Here is an 18,323-nt window from a genome sequence, read left to right as displayed (position 1 = left end):
AGTGGACAATTGGACAATTCCCATTGACGTTGAAATTGATGGAGATGTCCTCCAATGGCCTCGTAGTTACTTGCCTTGCCTGAAGGGCTCATTGCCTGTTCCTTGAAATAGCCGCTTGGCCGGAGGCTGGTGATCCCGGAAGGTATATCTGTCAGAGGACCAGTCAAACCCTTGGGAGTAGGACCGGTAGAAATAGGACCTGCTGGGTCTGGAGTCAGTCCAAAAGGGCTGCCTCTGAGGGTAGGGAGCATAACTAAGATCTGCCCTTCTATGAGAGGAAGGCATCACCTTTTGCTTGTCCTTATCTTCCACTAGTATCTGGTCTAATGCTTCTCCGAAGAGGCGTGACTCCTTATACGGAGCCAAGGCAAGTCTCCACTTTGATTTCATATCCGGTCTCCAATGGGGTAGCCAAAGAAGTCGGTGGGAAGTGACTGTGGAGGCTAAGGCTTGGGAAGCAAATTTTGCAGCATCAAGAGATGTGTCAGCCGAATATTTTGTGGCTGCAACCAATTTATTAGTATCTTGGTGCAGCCTTGTGTCGTCTAGTGGTAACCTCTCCTACAGTTGGCGAAGCCATATGAGGGAGGCATAGTTAGAAAAGGAAGCCGACGTAGTGGCATTAAGGGCCCAGGAGGCTGCCTGGTGTGTCTTTCTGAAGGAAACCTCGGCTTTTCTATCCTGCCTTCAATCCTTCCACCATATAATTGGGGAGAAGGGAGGAAGACATCAAGTTTGCTACCGGGGTATCTACTGATGGGAGTTGAATTAACTCCTCCAGATCTGGTGCTGTACAATAGATCTTTTTGTCATGATTGTTAGGAGCAACCAGAGCACCCAGTTGGTTCCACTGTCGTTGGATCACGTCAGTGAAGAGCCCTGGGCAAAGTATACTTTCCTTTTCCGGTGTGGGCACTGTGAACAGATCATCATGGGGTTTTGAGTCCCCAGAGATTGGTCTAAAGATAGAGTGGTAACCCCATGTTAGTCGTCATTTGGCTTTATGAAGCAATGACTTGAAGATAGAAGGGTGGAAAATGCCTATAAATGCCGGTCTATCAAGCATCATCCCTTCATCCTTGGAGAACTCTGGGTCCCCTGGTCCTTCATTATCTATCAGAGAATCCACGCTTTGAATGGAATCAGGATGAGATGGTGATCTTGGCAATTGAGTCATCTGTGCTGGGATCTGGGCTTGCCAATTAGCCAACATGGAGGGAAGTTGACTCCTCTGTTGAAGGCCTTCTACAAAATATTTTGAAATCGCCTCAGTAATTTCACTTCAAATGTCTAAGGAGATGCCAGAACGGAGCCCTGCTGCTGTCGGTGTAAAGGTTGGTTCTGGAGCTGACCTTCTGACAGATAATAATAATAATAATAATAATAATAATAATAATAATAATAATAATAATAATAATAATAATAATAATTATTATTATTATTATTTAATTTAATTTTTATACCGCCCTTCTCCCGAAGGACTCAGGGTGGTGAACAGGCAGATAAAACAATACAATACATTACAATAAAAACACTATTTAAAAAACTTATTCAATAAAGCCTAAATTTAAAATACAATACAAAATATAAAATAAACCCCAATAAAATCCATGTTTAAAAACCCTAATAAGCCAGTCCTGCTCGGAAGAATAGATATGTTTTAAGCTCGTGGCGAAAGGTCCGGAGGTCAGGAAGTTGTCGAAGTCCTGGGGGAAGCTCATTCCAGAGGGTAGGTGCCCCCACCGAGAAGGCTCTCCCCCTGGGGGTCGCCACAGATATTGCTGCTTGCAACCCAGAAGTTATAGTTCCAGGTAGAGGAAAAGGCTGATCCTGAGGACAGGCAACAGGGAAGGATGGGTGTTCCCCAGAACCCTCAGCTGGCCAGGTTTCCATCCCCTCTTCCATCATTGGGTGTGGAAGGCAGACTTTTCAGAGCCAAAAAAACCGCTCCAGTGATAGAAGCCAATTGGGGCTCCTTATTCTGGGCTTTTTGTTGAATCTTGGCAAAATGTTTCTCTAAGGCTTTTAGCCTTTTAGCGTCATTGTCCCATACGGAAACCCCCTTTGGGAGTAAAGGACTAGGGGGCCTGCTTTTGCCTACTGCAATTCAAGTGGTGATCATAGAGTTCTTAGGCTCAGCAGTTTACAGCCTGCTAGGTCTGGTAGGGCTGTTCATTTGCTCTATGTCAGATGACAAATCTGACTCTGCCATATTGACCCCCACTGCCTTGGTTTACAGACTAGTCAGTTGTTTTCTATCCAGAGTATGCAAGGCTTTAGGATCAAAGCCAGCACTCAACGTCCTGTAATGGCGACAGTGAAGCATGAACAGAAGTTGGTCTTCAGCGTCAGCTCCGGCTTCCGTTTTGCGGATTACCGCCAAAGCCAAAGCCAACGGCTGCCAATTTTAAATTCTATACTGTGACTGAAGGCGTGGGAGCGGAGCCCTGACTCCCTCGGCACCGCTTCACTGTAAATATGTTCCAAGCCGGCGAGATGGGGATGAGAATCGCCCTAGCGCCTTGTCTTCGGCTGCGTAGAGACAGTTACAGGTGCAAACATAAAAGGTCCTCAGTGCCACTGCAGCTCGAGCAGAAAAAGAAAATGATGTGAGAGTGGGAAACCCGCCTCACAAAATGCCTCCACGGACTCAGCAGCCGATCAAATAGGCTCGAGAGCCGAACGCTCTATTTGCACTGCGAAGCGTCACAGTTCCTTCAGCGTTTGCCACGACGAGCCAAGCAGTGACTCCAGAAACTTCCCTGCATCTCAGGAGCTGTATGGTGGTGGCGGTTGTGCCAGCGGATTGGGGAACTAGCACACACACTGGCGGCAGAAGCAGGCAGGCAGCCAAAACTCTGCTGTCTGGAGATGTCCCAAAGGGACAGGGCTCCGGTCGCTGCCAGGCATTACCGAAGGGCAGTGGTAGCCAGCCTGGAGTCCCAGGAACGACTAATTCACCCCCAGCAGCAGAGGAGAGAAAGAGAAGCTTGAAACTGTCACTCAGAGAAACTCCTCAAACAAACTAATTTTTACCTCCTGCTGTGGAAATCTAAGCTGGTAATTAGCTCTATCTAAGAGCCAGAGCTATCCTACACACGTCTCTCTAGCTAGACTGAGTGAACAAACTAAGGCTCAGCTGAGCAGAGGAGGTGTGGTCAACAAGAAAAAGAATCTACACTCAATCTCTGGCAAATAGACGAGGAATTTCCCACGCTTGGATTCTCCAAGCAGCGCACTGGAGAACATCCATTTTTATCCTTTAAGCCTAGTATGGCCTTCAAGTCAGCACTTCAACGTTACACATTAGCTTTCACTGAACATACACATAAAGACATATTATTTTAGGCATACATCCAGCTCTGTAAATGACAGTTCTGAAGATGAATGATACCATCATATGAAATGCGCACATGTAACCAGTTTATAGTTACATCAATTTACTTTGTTTTTTGTGAGTTACATTTTGTACCAAGCCAAACTTTTGGAAACATCCATTTTAATATTCATTTAAAATTTTATTTGACCACCAAATTCAATTAATGTACTCCAACAATAAAATAATAATAAAATATATTAAACTGTCTTCCAGCAAGGGTGACATGATAGCAGTGTTCCAATATTTGAGGGGCTGTCAAGGAGTCAACCTATTCTCCAAAGCGCCTAAAAGCAAGACAAGAAACAATGGATGGAAATTTATCAAGGGGAGAAGCCAGCTAGAACTAAGGAGAAATTTTCTGACAATGAGAACGATTTCTACAAAAATAGGTGGAGTATTGGGTACAATCTTTTAAATATGGGAAGGAAGTAGCAGTGAGAAAAAATGGTAGCACTTAAAGTATGTTCTGAAGTCCCCTGAGGGTCTACCAAACTCTATGAAGGTTTTGCCAAACCAAAATTATTTGCTAGATATTGAAGATATTTTCAAAAATATGAAACAGCGTCACTCTTCTCATTATTTTCTGATTGTTAAAAATATAGTTTTTCATTTATGTTAATATCTAAGGGGTTCAATATTATTGTACGACTCAATAAATTAAATATTCTAAAAATGCATCAATGTTAATTATTAATGTGCTAAATATTGATAAATATGAAACACACACACAAACACAGGGTCCTGCATAATTTCTAAAAGCAAGAAGAGGCCAGAAAGCAAAAAGTTTAAGAAACATTGCATTAGACTAAGAAACCACCAGACTGGCTAAGCTCTTCTCTCCAGAAGATGAAGAAAGACCAGACAGACATACCTGCCGTATTTGTGAAGAAAGAAACCTGGTTTTTCATGAGGAGGCTGCCTCTTAACTAATCCAACAGCCTGAATGCTTTTTCTGCTCTCAGTTATCATACAACTGCTAATGCTTAATAGATTTTATAAGCAAAACTTTTCACAAGAGGAAGAGGTGACTAGGTGGCTCAGTGGCTAAGACACCGAGCTTGTCGATCAGAAAGGTCAGCAGTTTGGTGGTTCAAATCCCTAGTACAGGTCTCCTGCGTGAGCGGGGGGTTGGACTAGATGATCTCCAAGGTTTGTCAATGGTTTGTCAAAAATATTAAATCAGTCTAAGGAACCTAACTTCTTCATGTCAAATTAGTGAACACTCCGAAAGTAAGAACTGACAATAGTTGAAAAAACCTCAGTTTAAGAAGAATATATTCAATAGGGGTTTTCTTATTTCGATGTATTTGGTTTAGCATTCTACACGAACATAATTAGTGATGAAAGTATAAATTGCAGACAAAAGATACAAAGATATATGGCTTCCTCTCTTCATAAATAACACCATATTTGATATTAGTTCATTTGGTTTAAATACACTCCTTTGAAAACAGAAATATTGACCACCATTTTAGTTACAAATAAAACCAGAAAGAAACTAAAACATCAACAATATGTTATGAAATTAATCACTGATTAAAAGAAATTAAATGCATTAATATTGAAGTTGATCATTTCAATTCTGTTAAGAACTCAGAGCCACCAGAATCATAATCAAGTGTACCAGGCTGTCAAAGATCCCAATATCCTCTCCTGATGTACTTTGGATTTGTATCAGTGCTTTGTCTGACTTCTGTGAAGGTTGGCAAACAATACTAAAATATAATGCAGTTTGTTTTTGGACAAGCATAATGATAACATCACTTATTACGGCTTTGCAATATGTCTAAACCTGATCACTTTGGTTTGTCTAATAAATCATGTATGATTAGACCAATGATTCACTAGAATGTCAACACTTGATTCTTCTGCAATGTCTTATTTTTTGGAATCTTTGGAAGCAAATTATATCTTACTATTTTTTAATCTGAAATATCCTTATGCCTAATGCAGTACAAAACCTATTTCTTTTGTCACAACAGCCCTGTGAAGTAGACTGGGCTTAGAGAAAATAAATGGCCCAGAATAATCCAGTGTGTTTCCATGGATGAATGAGGGGTCTCCTTGTTCTGATTCCAACACTTCAACCACTATACCATGCTGGCTGTCAAACAGAAAGATGTATCTGGGGTTATTTAAAGCCCTCATTTCAAGCGTCTACCAGACCTCCACAAAAAATAAAACTGAACTCCAGGTTCATCATCATCGTTGTCATCCTCGTTATCATCCTGTAACTGCTTGCTGCATTTTAAATAAATGAATTTGTTATCTGGGTTTTCATATAAAAACTGCAAGTAAGATGAAAAACATTAAACTGCATGGAGTGTAAATAAAATGATAAATTGCTTTCTTAAATTTAAAAAACCCTTAAAATTAAAAAAAGAGCACCACTAACACAAAAAGGAAAAAGCAACCAATTTTTCTAAGCTCAGATATCAAGTTTTAAAACTGAAAAATAAGCATCTGGCATCTGGCATACCACAAACATCCCCCACCCCCAATGTGGGGATTTGGTTTAATCTTATAAGAAAATATAATATATGAAGCCTGGAACCAAAATTAAAATGTATCAATCAAATGCCTTTTATTAAAAAGGTGCTTAATATTGATATGACTAGAATATGTACTTACACAACAATCCTCCTGTTCAGGAACCAGTATTTCCGCCTGTTTCTATCATATCCAATAGGTTCATGTCGAATGTATGGTTTGTTTTTTTGGATTTCAGCAATACAGTCTGTTACACCAGGCACCTTGTGCGCTACACAAACTTCACACTGCCATTCATCCTCTGGGACCTCTTCAAGAGGCGGTTTCACACACTCCAAGTGGTAGACAGCTGAGCAAGTTTCACAGCAAAGCAAGTCCCCCAGTTTGTGACAAACTCTACAATGGTCGTCATACTGTATCACGCCTTCTGACATTAATTCCTCCCGTGCAATGTTTGTTGTCAGAAACTGATCCACTAAAAATTGCAGAACTTGAATTTTATTTTTAACTGGTCCATAAGGGTAGTCCTCTGCCTCTTGAAAAGGAAGAACATGATGATACTCCTTGTCACTCTCACAGTATACCCGCAAAACCTCTGGCCAAGTCATCCCATCTATAAAATATAATGTGGAATTAACGCTATCTTTGAGGTCAGCAGGTCCAAAGGTAGTATTGGACGTGTCCTCTTCACGTAAAACTGCTTTTAAAAGCACTATGTGCATCTCAGCCATCAATGTACACTGTTCTTGGCTTACGAGAGCAGCACAGAAGTCTTCAAAACGAAAAGGGGACAAGCGTAAAACAGTGCCAAAGTTCCGCAGTACCTCATAGATGGCAATAACATTCATGATATGCTCATTAGGCACCATTAAGTCCTCTGAGGATTTGGGCAAGTCAAGAGAAGGGATGTCTTTTTCTTCCAGGATTGGAGAACGTGGTCGATGTACTCTCTGTCGCCTTCTACCTATAAATGAACAGTAAAGAACGTGAGAATAGTAAGCAAAAGCAGAAATATCGCCAGTGACAATCCTGACTGAATTTTCACTTGTTACAATGGTATCTGTAGTAATAGCAATAGCACTTAGACTTCGATTTACAGTAGTTCATTTAGTGACCATTCAAAGTTACAATGGTGCTGAAAAAAGTGACTCACAACTGTTTTTCAGTTATGACCTTTGAAGCATCCCCATGTTTATGTGATTTAAGCTTCAGATGCTTAGCAACTGGTTCATGTTCCAAGGTCATGTGACCAACTTTTGCAACCTTCTGACAAGCAGAGAAGCTAAATTCAATTAATAACCAGGTTACTAATTTATCAACTGCAGTGATTCATTTAACCACTGTGGCAAGAAAGGTCGTAAAATGGGGCAAAACTCATTTAATAAATGTCTCACTTTACAACAGAAATTTTGGGCTCAATTATGGTCATAAGTCGAGGACTACCTGTATCTAAATCAACAGCTATTTAATTAAACTTTATGAGCAGGCATTTCTGCTTTTAGTGGTTTACCCTCTGCAAAAAAGTTTCACAATATAATTAGCTAAGACCTGCTGCTTCATTCTAGAAGTCTAAAAAAACCTATCTGGAAAATAATGTACTTCAATTAATAAATTAATGCAGGAAGCAGACAAATATGAAATATGTTCGTATTCTAAGGGGAACGTCTACAGACCTAGACAAAGCTTACTATGTAAAATCAAATATATTAATAAAAGCATGCAAACAGTATTTTTATTGATATCTCTGCTCTTGCTAATGTGATCTTTTTCAAAAGTAAAGAAACTTCTTGGATGAGAAACAAAACCTCTTCCAGGAAAAGCAAAGTCCAGTTGCCTTTTGAAAAAGCACCTTTGGGGCAACCATGACCTGGATGATTGAGAATCTCCATAGACATTTACCTATGCATTATATACAAGGAAGTTTGCCCTATAATTTGCAAATTACTGATCCACAGTTGGACTTAGGGATTCTTATTCAAAATCAGAGAATTGTCATGCAGCATTCATTCTCCCTTTTGAAGGCTCCTTTAGAGAACAAAAAAAATATAATCTCCGTGTTCAAAAATGCCAGTTAAGACTAATGAGATTTAGACATCTCAATCTTCATTCTAGACCTATATATTCCCAAAGCATATGAACAGATATACAGTTCTGTATAAGTGATCCCATATTCAAATAAAGGTAGGACTGCGCTAGATTGTTTTTATTTTTTGCAGAGCCTTCCCTTAAGGTTGCACAGCAGTTCAAATGAAGGGAGAAAGGGTGAAATAAACAATGGTTCGGCAGAAGACAGCCTCAAACTGCTGTCTGCTTTTTTACCAGTAATTGCCTGTTGGATTTGGGGACGAAGGTGTTTCTCTATAGTGTGAGACTGGAGAATGGAGGACTTTTTGCTGGTCTACTGTTGTTCACAACCATAACAATTTCCAGGCATATAGATTTCAAATCCCAGTGGAATGTTGAATTCTATATTAAACCTTTGTGGACTCTGAGGAGTTTAAGTCCACAGACCTAAAAGTGGTCAAATTTGGGAAAGCCAAATAGTTGCATAACGAAGGGAAAACGGACAAAGATTGCCACTTCCCTTTGTCTCCCCTGAAGGGTGCACTCATTCCAACCCTGGAGATGATTGTTGTAATTGGTAAATCACTATCTAAGGTTGAATATATTTTCTGGTTCAACTCTGGCCTATTCAACAAACCATGATTCAGGATGAGGGAGTCTACTCTTCTAAATAAGAAAACTGGCTACATTATTTATTTTGCTACTCTTCACAGCAAAACACTAATAGCACACAATTAACTGTTTCTAAGTAGCTTGACAAATAAGAAAATTAATCTGTTGGGATTGCTGCAACTTGCACTCAAATCTCCATCCCCAACTAAAGATATTAACTGCAATCACATTCTCTCCCCCCCCCCCACTCCCCGTAAAAAATCCCAACATACAACACCATAACAGTGCTTGGAAACCTGCAGGAAAGGGACTGTGGATTTCATAATGAATGAAAGGGCTAACCTGCACTTCTAAATATATTAATAGTTGTCATCTGTTGTAAGAGCGCATTAAAAGAAGAATCCACAGGCTCATGAGAACTACATATTATGCTCCAGTAAATGTTGGTTGATCTGAACCAGAGGTGAGTTTGGAGAAAAATTATGCAACATTCTGAATGAATACAATCCAGAAGAAAAATATATTCTTCTAGGTAACATTAATGTTGGTGGGAACAAAACAAATAAGTACCAAAAAAATAAAAATAATAAATGACAAGACCATTCAAGGAATAAGAATCGATGAGACTAGTTATATAGCTCTTTAAAAAAAGTTCTGTTTTTCATTTGCAAAGTTTAAGTTCAAGACTACTCATATGTATGTATGTACATATGGAGAGTCCTCAAGGTAAGACAGTAATTGGAACTGGAATTTCTGTCAATAAGGGATGCAGTTGTAAAGTATATATCATGCAACCACATCACTTAGCATAGTCAATTCTCATTACCGTTGTTAGCCGAATTGTTGGGCAAAGGCCCATGCTGATCCAAACCATTCCTAGCTTGGTTGCTCCCAGCCTGAGCCTCAATAAGATAAGGGGCTGCTTCCTCTTCAACCTGCCTCCCCTGCCATCTCTGTACTTCTGGATGCCCTGCACAGTGGCACTTCTCAGTGGCAGTGCTGGAGCTGAAGTAGACAGTCTGGGGAATACTATCCTCGAGGCCTCTACTTCAGCCCCTGTGTTGCCACTACTATTGAAGAATGCTGGCTTGTAGGCTGGCTAGAAAGGCAGAGATAGGAGGAGGAAGATGGTTGGGGGAAACTGAAGTGTCCCTGTGGTTGAAAATATGGGTAGGCTGCCAACTGCCCAAATTTTGATCATGAGACCGTGTGTGTGTGTGTGTGTGTGCTGCAACAGTCATAACTTTGACGACGGAGCATAAGTACCCTTCATTCAGCACAGTCGTAACTGTGAGTTGTTGAACAAATTGTTGTTAAGCAAGGACTTCCTGTATATCCAATGAAACACAAGTCTAAAAGCATGACCCATTTGATTATGTTGAACGACAACGAAAAATATGAAAGATTAAAATGCGATGATAGGTTTTGAATATTGGACAGCCCTATTTTTGGTAGTGTCAAGGAGTGCTTTTGGAAAAAATGGACACAGAAAGAAAAATGTTAAAAGAAATGAGAATGAAAACAAAATAACTGCAGAAAGAAAAAGCACAATCCTATATGAAAAGATACTGGGACACAAATTAACCTCCCAATTAATTTAGTTTTAAGTGGATGTTAGCTAGTCATAAATGGAAAGTGGGTAAGTAGACATAAATGCGGTGAGAATATCAACAAACTGCATGGCTGCAAGTGTAGACTCTAAGTGAAGAAATAGTTAAATGCAATGTAGTTTGTCTACAAAGTGGCAGTTGCTTGACAATTGGAAAATACCCAGGACAATAGCCAATATAAAACGAAAGGTAGCAAGAGTAAAAATAAATATTAAGGTGGATTAGTTTTGGAACGCGTCAAAATGTTGAATGAAAAGGTATGAAATATGAGACTGAAAAAAATTGAACTGTACAAGGTAGTTTTCTGCAGAACAAGAGCTTTTGTACCAAATTTTTGCTCTTCAGGAGGTGATTTAAAAATATATGCATGCATTGAGAAAGATGATGTTGAATGTATTGATTTAGAGAATGCACTGATGTTTCTTGATCGTTTTACCCTGGAGAAACGACATAATTTTCAGGTCTCAGGAACCCTACATAAAAATGGCAAAAAAATACAAACAGAATACAATTCACTTTTAAGTTACACAATTCTTGTTATACAATGGCACTTAACAGCAAAGCAGCATGCCAGCACTTAAGAAACAGTACATAAAAATCCTTACAACTCCAAGCACTAGCACTGCAAGATGTACAAACAAAAAAACAAACTTTAATTATGATCTCTCAGAAACCATAGATCATATGATTTTTCATGTGCGAAAACAATACATTGCTTAGTTCAACATTAAGCTATAAGTAAGACAAGGCAGTGTGGTCTCCACTTGATTATTTATGGTAACTACAGATAAATGCACAAGGAATGTCTGTCTATCCAAAGAAAGAAAATGGCTATATATAAGACTGTGTTTCCGCTAAGTGAGAGCTGGGTATATTAGGAGAAACCAAAATTAACTAGTCTAAATGGGATATTTTGGGTACTTAAGAAGTGAGTGTTGCTCACTTTTTCAAGGAGATGACATGTGAATGGATGCAAACTGGATTTTTTAAAAAGTGATTGGTATGAAAAAAGTTTATTTAAAGTGGTTTGGTCATATAGAGAGAATAAGGCTCAAATTGCAAAATACTGTAAATATATGAAGTGAACGAATCAAGAGGAAGGTAAAGACACAAAAAGCTGCAAAAAGATGGAGCTGAGAATCACCAAATGAAAGAGGCAAGAATTCTGAAGAACAAAAGGCAACCTATGAAGCAGTTGTTAGGCGCAGAGGAAGAAGGATGGTTTGTAAGAATAGAAAGATATGGGGGCGTAAATTAGTTTTAGCTGTTTTCTTTTCTTTGCCTGATCTCATGCCTTTAATTTCTTTGAGCAATTATTTCTTACACCTTTTCTACTGGCCACATAATGCTGCTCACCTCAGTAGAAAACAGTATAATGGGTACAAGTGTAGATGTACAATGTAGGTAACCTAAATAATAAATAGCAAAAAAAAATTAGTTACCTATTTTAATTACTTTGAGATAGATTATAGAGTTGTAACCTTTAGATTTTTTTTTAAAATGCAAAACTATTTTTTAAAACTGGTGGTGCTAAGAAAAGGATGAGATGAGAAAACTTCTTTTATTCACTCATTAACTTTGAAACGTGCATACGGAGAGAAAACTGTTTCTTATATTCTGGGAATTAGATGTATTATGAAGCCTCAATGGACTAAAGACTAAAAAAATATTAAGTCTGGATATGAGAGCTACCAAAGTATGGATCAATCTGAAAAGAATATTAGTTATCTCTAGCAAAAAGGTGGTCAAAGTTAGAAATATTTTTTTAAAAAACCAACAAATCTAAAGTATATACAAGGAGAACCCCATCAGGAGTTGGGGTGGGAAGCTTCTATATTCAGAGTAAACAAGCTTCTGTAGTATTATCTTGAGCCCCTTGCAAACATGTTAGTGCTGCAAATACGTGGTTCTTCACCTTTCAGTTTACCACAACTAAAACTTCCTCTAGAAATAAATTTCCTTGATATACCATACACAGTAATATTATTGAGCCTCTATTTTACCATATGTCTCAAGGATATCATAAGAAGCTTTATTCAATGTTTTCCTGAAGACTTTCACATCTTTCCCATTATTTTTATTTAAACATTGTATATGTGTACCCATTGTAAAATACAAGTCTGGGCGACTCACAATAAAAACCCACAACTAACCAACATCTGGTACCTCAATCATCCCCTTGGGTTTCCCCAGCCCAAAATACCCTCTCTGCCTCAGTGTCAGAGTAAAAAGCCATGTCTTCCTGACCTTTCTCAAGCACAATTTACAGATTAGGTTTAATTCAGAGATTCTCAAATACTGTGATACCTTGACTCCCTAAAATGACTGTATGACTCCCTTCCTAACAAAACTTGTAACACCAGTAATTAGTTTCATTTCAAAGGGATTACTTAACTCAGGGGTGAGCAACTATTTTATTTATTTTATTTGTCACAACAGTATATATAAGCATAAGCATGAAAATAACTATATAATATATAAGCATATATATGAGTATAAGTATGTGATAACTATATTAATTGGATATAATGAAGGAAACAATTGGACAGGAACGGTAGGCACGTTTGTGCTCTTATGCACGCCCCTTATAGACCTCTTAGGAATGGGGTGAGGTTAATAGTCAATAGTCAAACTATGGCCCCTTTATGACCTGTGGACTTCAACTCCCATAATTACTGAGCCAAGTCCACCAATTGTAAAAGGGCCATAGTGGCCCACCCTTGCCTTCACCTATTCCTCACCCCAATAGTCAAATTCTGCCAAAACTGATCTCACTAATGTCTTAATCCAAGCAAAGCACACTAAATTCTGAGAGGGTCCTGTTTGTAATTACAAAGTTGATTTTTTTTTGTAGGACTACTGTGGCCCACATTCTTTTAGGGTCTCTGGGCTGATGGTTTTGTATGGCAGGCCAACCTCTGATGTAGGGAATACACAGAGGGTCACAATTCTTGTTTTTATTGTTCCCGTTTGAGAATCCACACAAAATTAGAGGCAATGGATAAAATCAAGGCATACTGAAGACCAAAGTCTAGATTAGATGTCCTGTGATTAAAACATCAAACTTCCAGTATACAAAAAGGAAGGAGCCATTGATTGTACAATGGTTTTTAGTAGTCAGCATACTTTTCTAGATGGTCACAGAGCAGACACTTAATCTATCCTACACTTTTGCTCTGTGTTATTTTTAATATGATTTATATATAGACTTCTGAAATTTCTTTTTTCCTCTTTCAATAACAAGACCAACAAACTGGTCATCCATTGGAATCACCTATTCTTCAAAAATTCTCAAAGGTTATACCAACAGCTCTAAAGTAACATCTATAAACTTTTGGGATGTTTTATCTCTAGAGAGTTTTAATTGAAGGTGCTTTTTTCAAACCATGTTGGGCAACTTCAATTTTTTTCCAAGACAACCTAAAATTCCTGAAAGGTTGAGATGTTTCTTTCTGATTATGACCAAGAGCAGAACAGCACCTCTAATCTACAACTATCTCAAATGCTAACAAAGGATACTATGGTCAATGATATCAAAAGTCATTGAATAGACTGAGAGTACTACCACAACCATTTATATGTCTCTCTTGGTAAAAGATAGTTTATTAGGGCACTCAAGAGCTACTCAATATCACATATGGGTCATAATACTTTTAAGACAAAAGATTGGTACGATCTGAAGAGAAACCAAAATATGGGCCATAATACTCAAGTTTCCTCTAAAAGGTCCTCTGGAATTACAGTATCACTACACTCCTTCTCTAAATACAAAATAAAGGACACAAATCTATGATTATTAAAATTAGTTTGGTCCAAAGGTGACTTTTCAATCAAACTGATAGGGAATTGTTGCTTCTTGTGTCTCATTACTAAGCACCATCCCAAAAATGACGACATTTATTAATTTTCTACATCAATGGCTTCAAGTTATGAAATTCCTTTCCTTAGAAATCTGCTAAGCCTTTATTAAGCTTTTTCCACTCCTTCACAGCAGATTGTTAGGCTGTCCATCAACATCTGAATGATAAAGAGAAGAGAAGCTCCCTACCCCTATTCCATCCTTGAAAATGGCTACTACTGCTGATGGAACCAAAGCATGGGATTTCACTGTTCATGCTTTATATTTACTTCCAAAGACTAATGGGAAGGACACTTTTGTACAAGTGATAATTGAAAGAAAAATACTGACCCACAAGGTATGACACAATTAGGAAACTGAGGAAGAGACATGAATAATTATCATATGTTTATTGCTTTAAATAAGGGATATGCAAAATTCAGCAACTCAGGAAGCAAACATTGCAGAGTACTCCTAAGAATTTTGACCCCTATCTTGGCAATGCTAAATCTCTGCTATGTGAAATATTCCACTTTCGGGATCATAAGTAAATTGCTTGAACTAGAAGTTGTGAGATACGGTGGCCATGATGTTCTATATCAGGATTGCAAAAATTTGCACATTTCTATGCTAAATTGACACATTAACTAGAGTTGACCAAAAACAAAGGCAGGACAAAAATTTATTAAGTAAAAAAAACCACATACTTGGCTCAAAATAAAAGTATTTTCTAGAAATATTTTGTTTTTTAGCATTTTAAGAAAACTTTTTTTTAAAAAATGCATATAAAGCTACAGTAATACTGCATATGTGAACAATACAAGACAGCTAGTAGAAATAACATTTGCAAACTAGCACACTGCTGTGGTCAATGAAACTTTGGTCAGACACATTCATTATAAACTACCAAACTTTATTATCACTAGTAGTTACGGTAAGTAAAACAATAAGAAAACATGGTAAAATATATCTATAAAATAAAACTGGCTACTCTATCTGATATTAGTCACTGAGAGCCAGGCAGTATACAAGTTTGATACATTATTATATTGACAAGAATCTTTACTTTTTAATCTTTAAAAATAATCTTATATACAATGTCTATAGTCAGACAATTAGTGTTATATAAAGAATAGTTTTCACAAACTAGATGCAACTCTGAAGTAGTAAATACATGCTAAAGTTCATTCAAAATCATAAGTGCATATAATTAAAAATGCATTCCATGTTGTGAACATGAGTAAACAGCTTTGTTATTTGCTTTCCTGGAGAAGCATAATTATCAATGTCTCCTTGGACAAATTTAATTCAAACATCCTAGTTAAACACTGAATTATATAAAATATTTCCCTTTCACTGAGGAATCAAAACAAAGAAATCAATAAACAATGACCTGGTAAAAACATTATATGGATAAACAAAGCTTTATACTTTTCTATGTAATCTATTCTGATCTGTGAAGCGAAGAAAGTTTGCTTTATAAAAATTGGAAAAATTAGCTTAATGTATTTGGAGGGAGGGCAATATGGTACTCTTCAAATGTACATAACTCCCTTACTCCCCAATCAGCAAAATCCTACTTGTGATTTACAAGAATTGAAATCTAATCTAAATGAAGGATGTTAGGCTGGAAAAGACTGATTTAGGTATTCAGAAGACCCCAAATATATCTCTTGTACCTATACATTAAAACTTAGAACTAATAAAAAATCCTTGACATGTCCATTTAATCACAACCCCCATAAACTGTATTTTGGCAAATCACATGTTGTTTCCCTTGAACTAAAAATATTTTACTTTTGACTTATCTAGTTATGTTAATTTAGAAGCAGAAACAAAAATTACCTAACAGAACAAATTTAAGTCCATGTAATCTCACCTAATAACATTTTGCTAATAACAATATTTACTCAGAAGTTTAAGTTCAATGGAACTTAATTTAAGACACCTAAAGTTAAGTGTAGCACTGTGTCCAACAATGCATTATATAATGTGCACTCTATTAATAACTATTGGAAATAAATATAACCAATATTATAATTTAAATTATGTAAGCATATAATATGGGTATATTAAGAGCGAAAAGTGAGCTCGAACAATTATCCATTTAGCAAAACCACAGTACAGAAAAGGCCAAATAAGCAACAGTGCCCTTAACCAGTTTTACAGCAGAAAGCTATTAAAATTAAAAATAGCAGCTTGACATCCAAAAAGATGCCCATTTTAATTTGAAGCACAGAAACGGGCTTGCACACTACATTTAAATCGTACATTTTCTCCCCCCACCCCTTAACATTCAGAGGATACAACGCATCCACCTTGCTCCAGGTGACTCTACAACTCACCTGGACTGTCTGCGGAGAGCAGAGCCCTTTGGTCCCTTTCCAAACCGACGTAGAGAAATCCTCCTACGCCAATATTTACTTACAAACGCCACCTTTCCCCAACTACAACAGGATGAGCTCCCCCACCCCTTTCCTCTGTTTCCTTTGCAGCTCTGGCATTGTTGCATTTCAGGCATCCGCCGCCCTATTTTTTTTTGTTTGTTTTTTTTCCCCTCCTCGAGAAAGTCCCTTCCGAGTCTGTCTTTCTCCGTCTGGCCGTCTGTTGTCGGTCTGCATGCAGTCGCCCCTCTTTTAGCCCCGCCGCGCTCCCTCACTTCGGACGCCCCAACCAGCCCCCAAGCCCGGTGCCGAACCAGCGGACCGACCCCCCCCACAACATCCGCCCCCCCCACCCCCGACTCCCTCGCCGACCCCCTCCCTCTCTACCTGGGGTACTGCTGTAGGTGCTGTGGCTCCTGAAGCTGCTCTCAGTGCAATAGCTGGCATCGTCCTCGTCCTCCATCTCTTCGGGGTAATCGGAATCGTCGTCGTCGTCCATGACCGCCTCCTCTTCCTCGGAGTCTGGCTTCTCCTCCGCCTCGCCGTCTTCCTCCTCCTCCTCCTCCTCGTCGGACCCCACGCTCTCTTCCTCCTCCTCGTCACTCTCATGATCGTCGTACACTACTTTGCCGCCGCCGCCGCTCCTCTTGGACGAGGCGGCCGCCCTGCTTTGGCTGCTGCTGCTGCTCCGGCTGCCTCCGCCTCCTCCTCCCCCCGCCGCCGCCGCCGCCGCCGCCGCTCCAGCCCTACCCCGGCCCCTACCGCTACTGCCTCCCCCACCAGGGGTGCTGCTGCTGCCGCCGCCTCCCTTCCTCCTGCCGCCCCCCCTGGAGGAGGAGGAGGAGGAGGCGGCGGAGGCCTGGCCAGCTCCGGACCCCCTCGACCTGGGCCCCGCAGCCCCAGCCGCCTGGGCCGAAGCCGCCCACCTGCCCCGGCTGCTGCCCCGCAATCGGGACCTCAGACCCCCAATGGGGCCCGGCGGGGCGGGTGGAGCCGGGGTGCTCACCCGAGCGGGGGCCGCCGAGGGCTGCTGATGTTTGGGCGGCCTGCCTCGCCGGCCCCGCATCGCTGGGCGCTAGCCGAGGGAGGGGGGAGAAGAAACGAGGGGGCGAGGGCACTCGGGTCCGGCGGCAGGCTGCCGGGAGCCTCCTCCCCGCGGTCGGAGCTCTGGGGGAAGGGAGGGGGCGCCACCGACTTGCGAGGGCCGAAGGCTCAATTCGAATCGCCGGCGTCCCGCTCCGGATCGCCACCGGCCGCCATCTTGTTTCTTCGTCTCTGCCTCGGATCGCTCCGCTCTGACTGGGGGAAGCGGCGGCGGCGGCAGGCCCAGAGCGCCTCACGTGACCGGCTTTCTAAGCCGGCCTTCGCCGCCGAGGGGCGCCCGAGAGCTATTTACGACGACGACGGCGGCTGCCCTTGCTCGGCTTCCCAGCCATCTTCGATGCGGAGCGAGCGCTGGTCGCAGCCTCGCTTCCCTCCTCTCGGGAAGCATCCCGCCTCAAAAATCACCCCAGACACCTGTTAGCCCTCCGTAAGAGAGAGGCCCTTTCTCCTCTCCCCCCACTCCGCTCGTATGTAGCTCAACGCCCTCAGCGGGCACCGTCGCTTCTGATAACGCCGAAGTGGTTTTTCAAGCCCCGGTTGCTCCGTATTTACTTCCTGAAAACATTTCAGATTCAGAGCCCGATTACAAGTGGAACAGCTTGCCTTCAAAAGTTGTGGCTGCCTCATCCCTGGAGGTTTTTAAGAAGAGGCTGGATAGCCATTTGTCTGAAATAGTTTAGGCCAGGGTCTCCTGCTTGAGCAGGGGGTTGGCTAGAAGACCTCCAAGGTCCCTTCCCGCTCTATTCTGATTGATGGGTTGGTTTCTTAGAGCAAGGTTGTATATGTGTACGCGAAGGAAAGTTTGTAGGAGGTATGAGAAAGTGTCAGGCTAGCTTCAAAAG

The 18,323-nt window shown here is 40.5% G+C and overlaps 1 protein-coding gene across 7 annotated transcripts in view; it reads right to left on the bottom strand.

The window, feature by feature from the left end:
* Positions 1–17,684, bottom strand: part of BPTF (bromodomain PHD finger transcription factor) — a 90,795-nt gene extending 73,111 nt beyond the window's left edge. For 4 of the 7 annotated variants that reach the window (XM_058166697.1, XM_058166701.1, XM_058166699.1 and 1 more), the window contains exons 1-2: positions 16,765–17,684; positions 6,011–6,833 (exon numbers count right to left, since the gene is read on the bottom strand). In XM_058166697.1, coding sequence (XP_058022680.1) covers positions 6,011–6,833; positions 16,765–17,443 — 1,502 coding nt within the window. In that variant the 5' untranslated portion in view covers positions 17,444–17,684. The remainder of the gene's footprint in view (positions 1–6,010; positions 6,834–16,764) is intronic. The other 3 variants (XM_058166702.1, XM_058166700.1, XM_058166705.1) reach the window with 1 other exon arrangement.
* Between the last annotated feature and the right edge of the window lie 639 nt (positions 17,685–18,323).

This window comes from Ahaetulla prasina, chromosome 2 (assembly GCF_028640845.1).
Source record: "Ahaetulla prasina isolate Xishuangbanna chromosome 2, ASM2864084v1, whole genome shotgun sequence".
Lineage (NCBI taxonomy): Eukaryota > Metazoa > Chordata > Lepidosauria > Squamata > Colubridae > Ahaetulla > Ahaetulla prasina.
The sequence above is the reverse complement of the archived record's forward strand: the minus strand, read 5'-3'. Positions and strand labels throughout refer to the sequence as shown.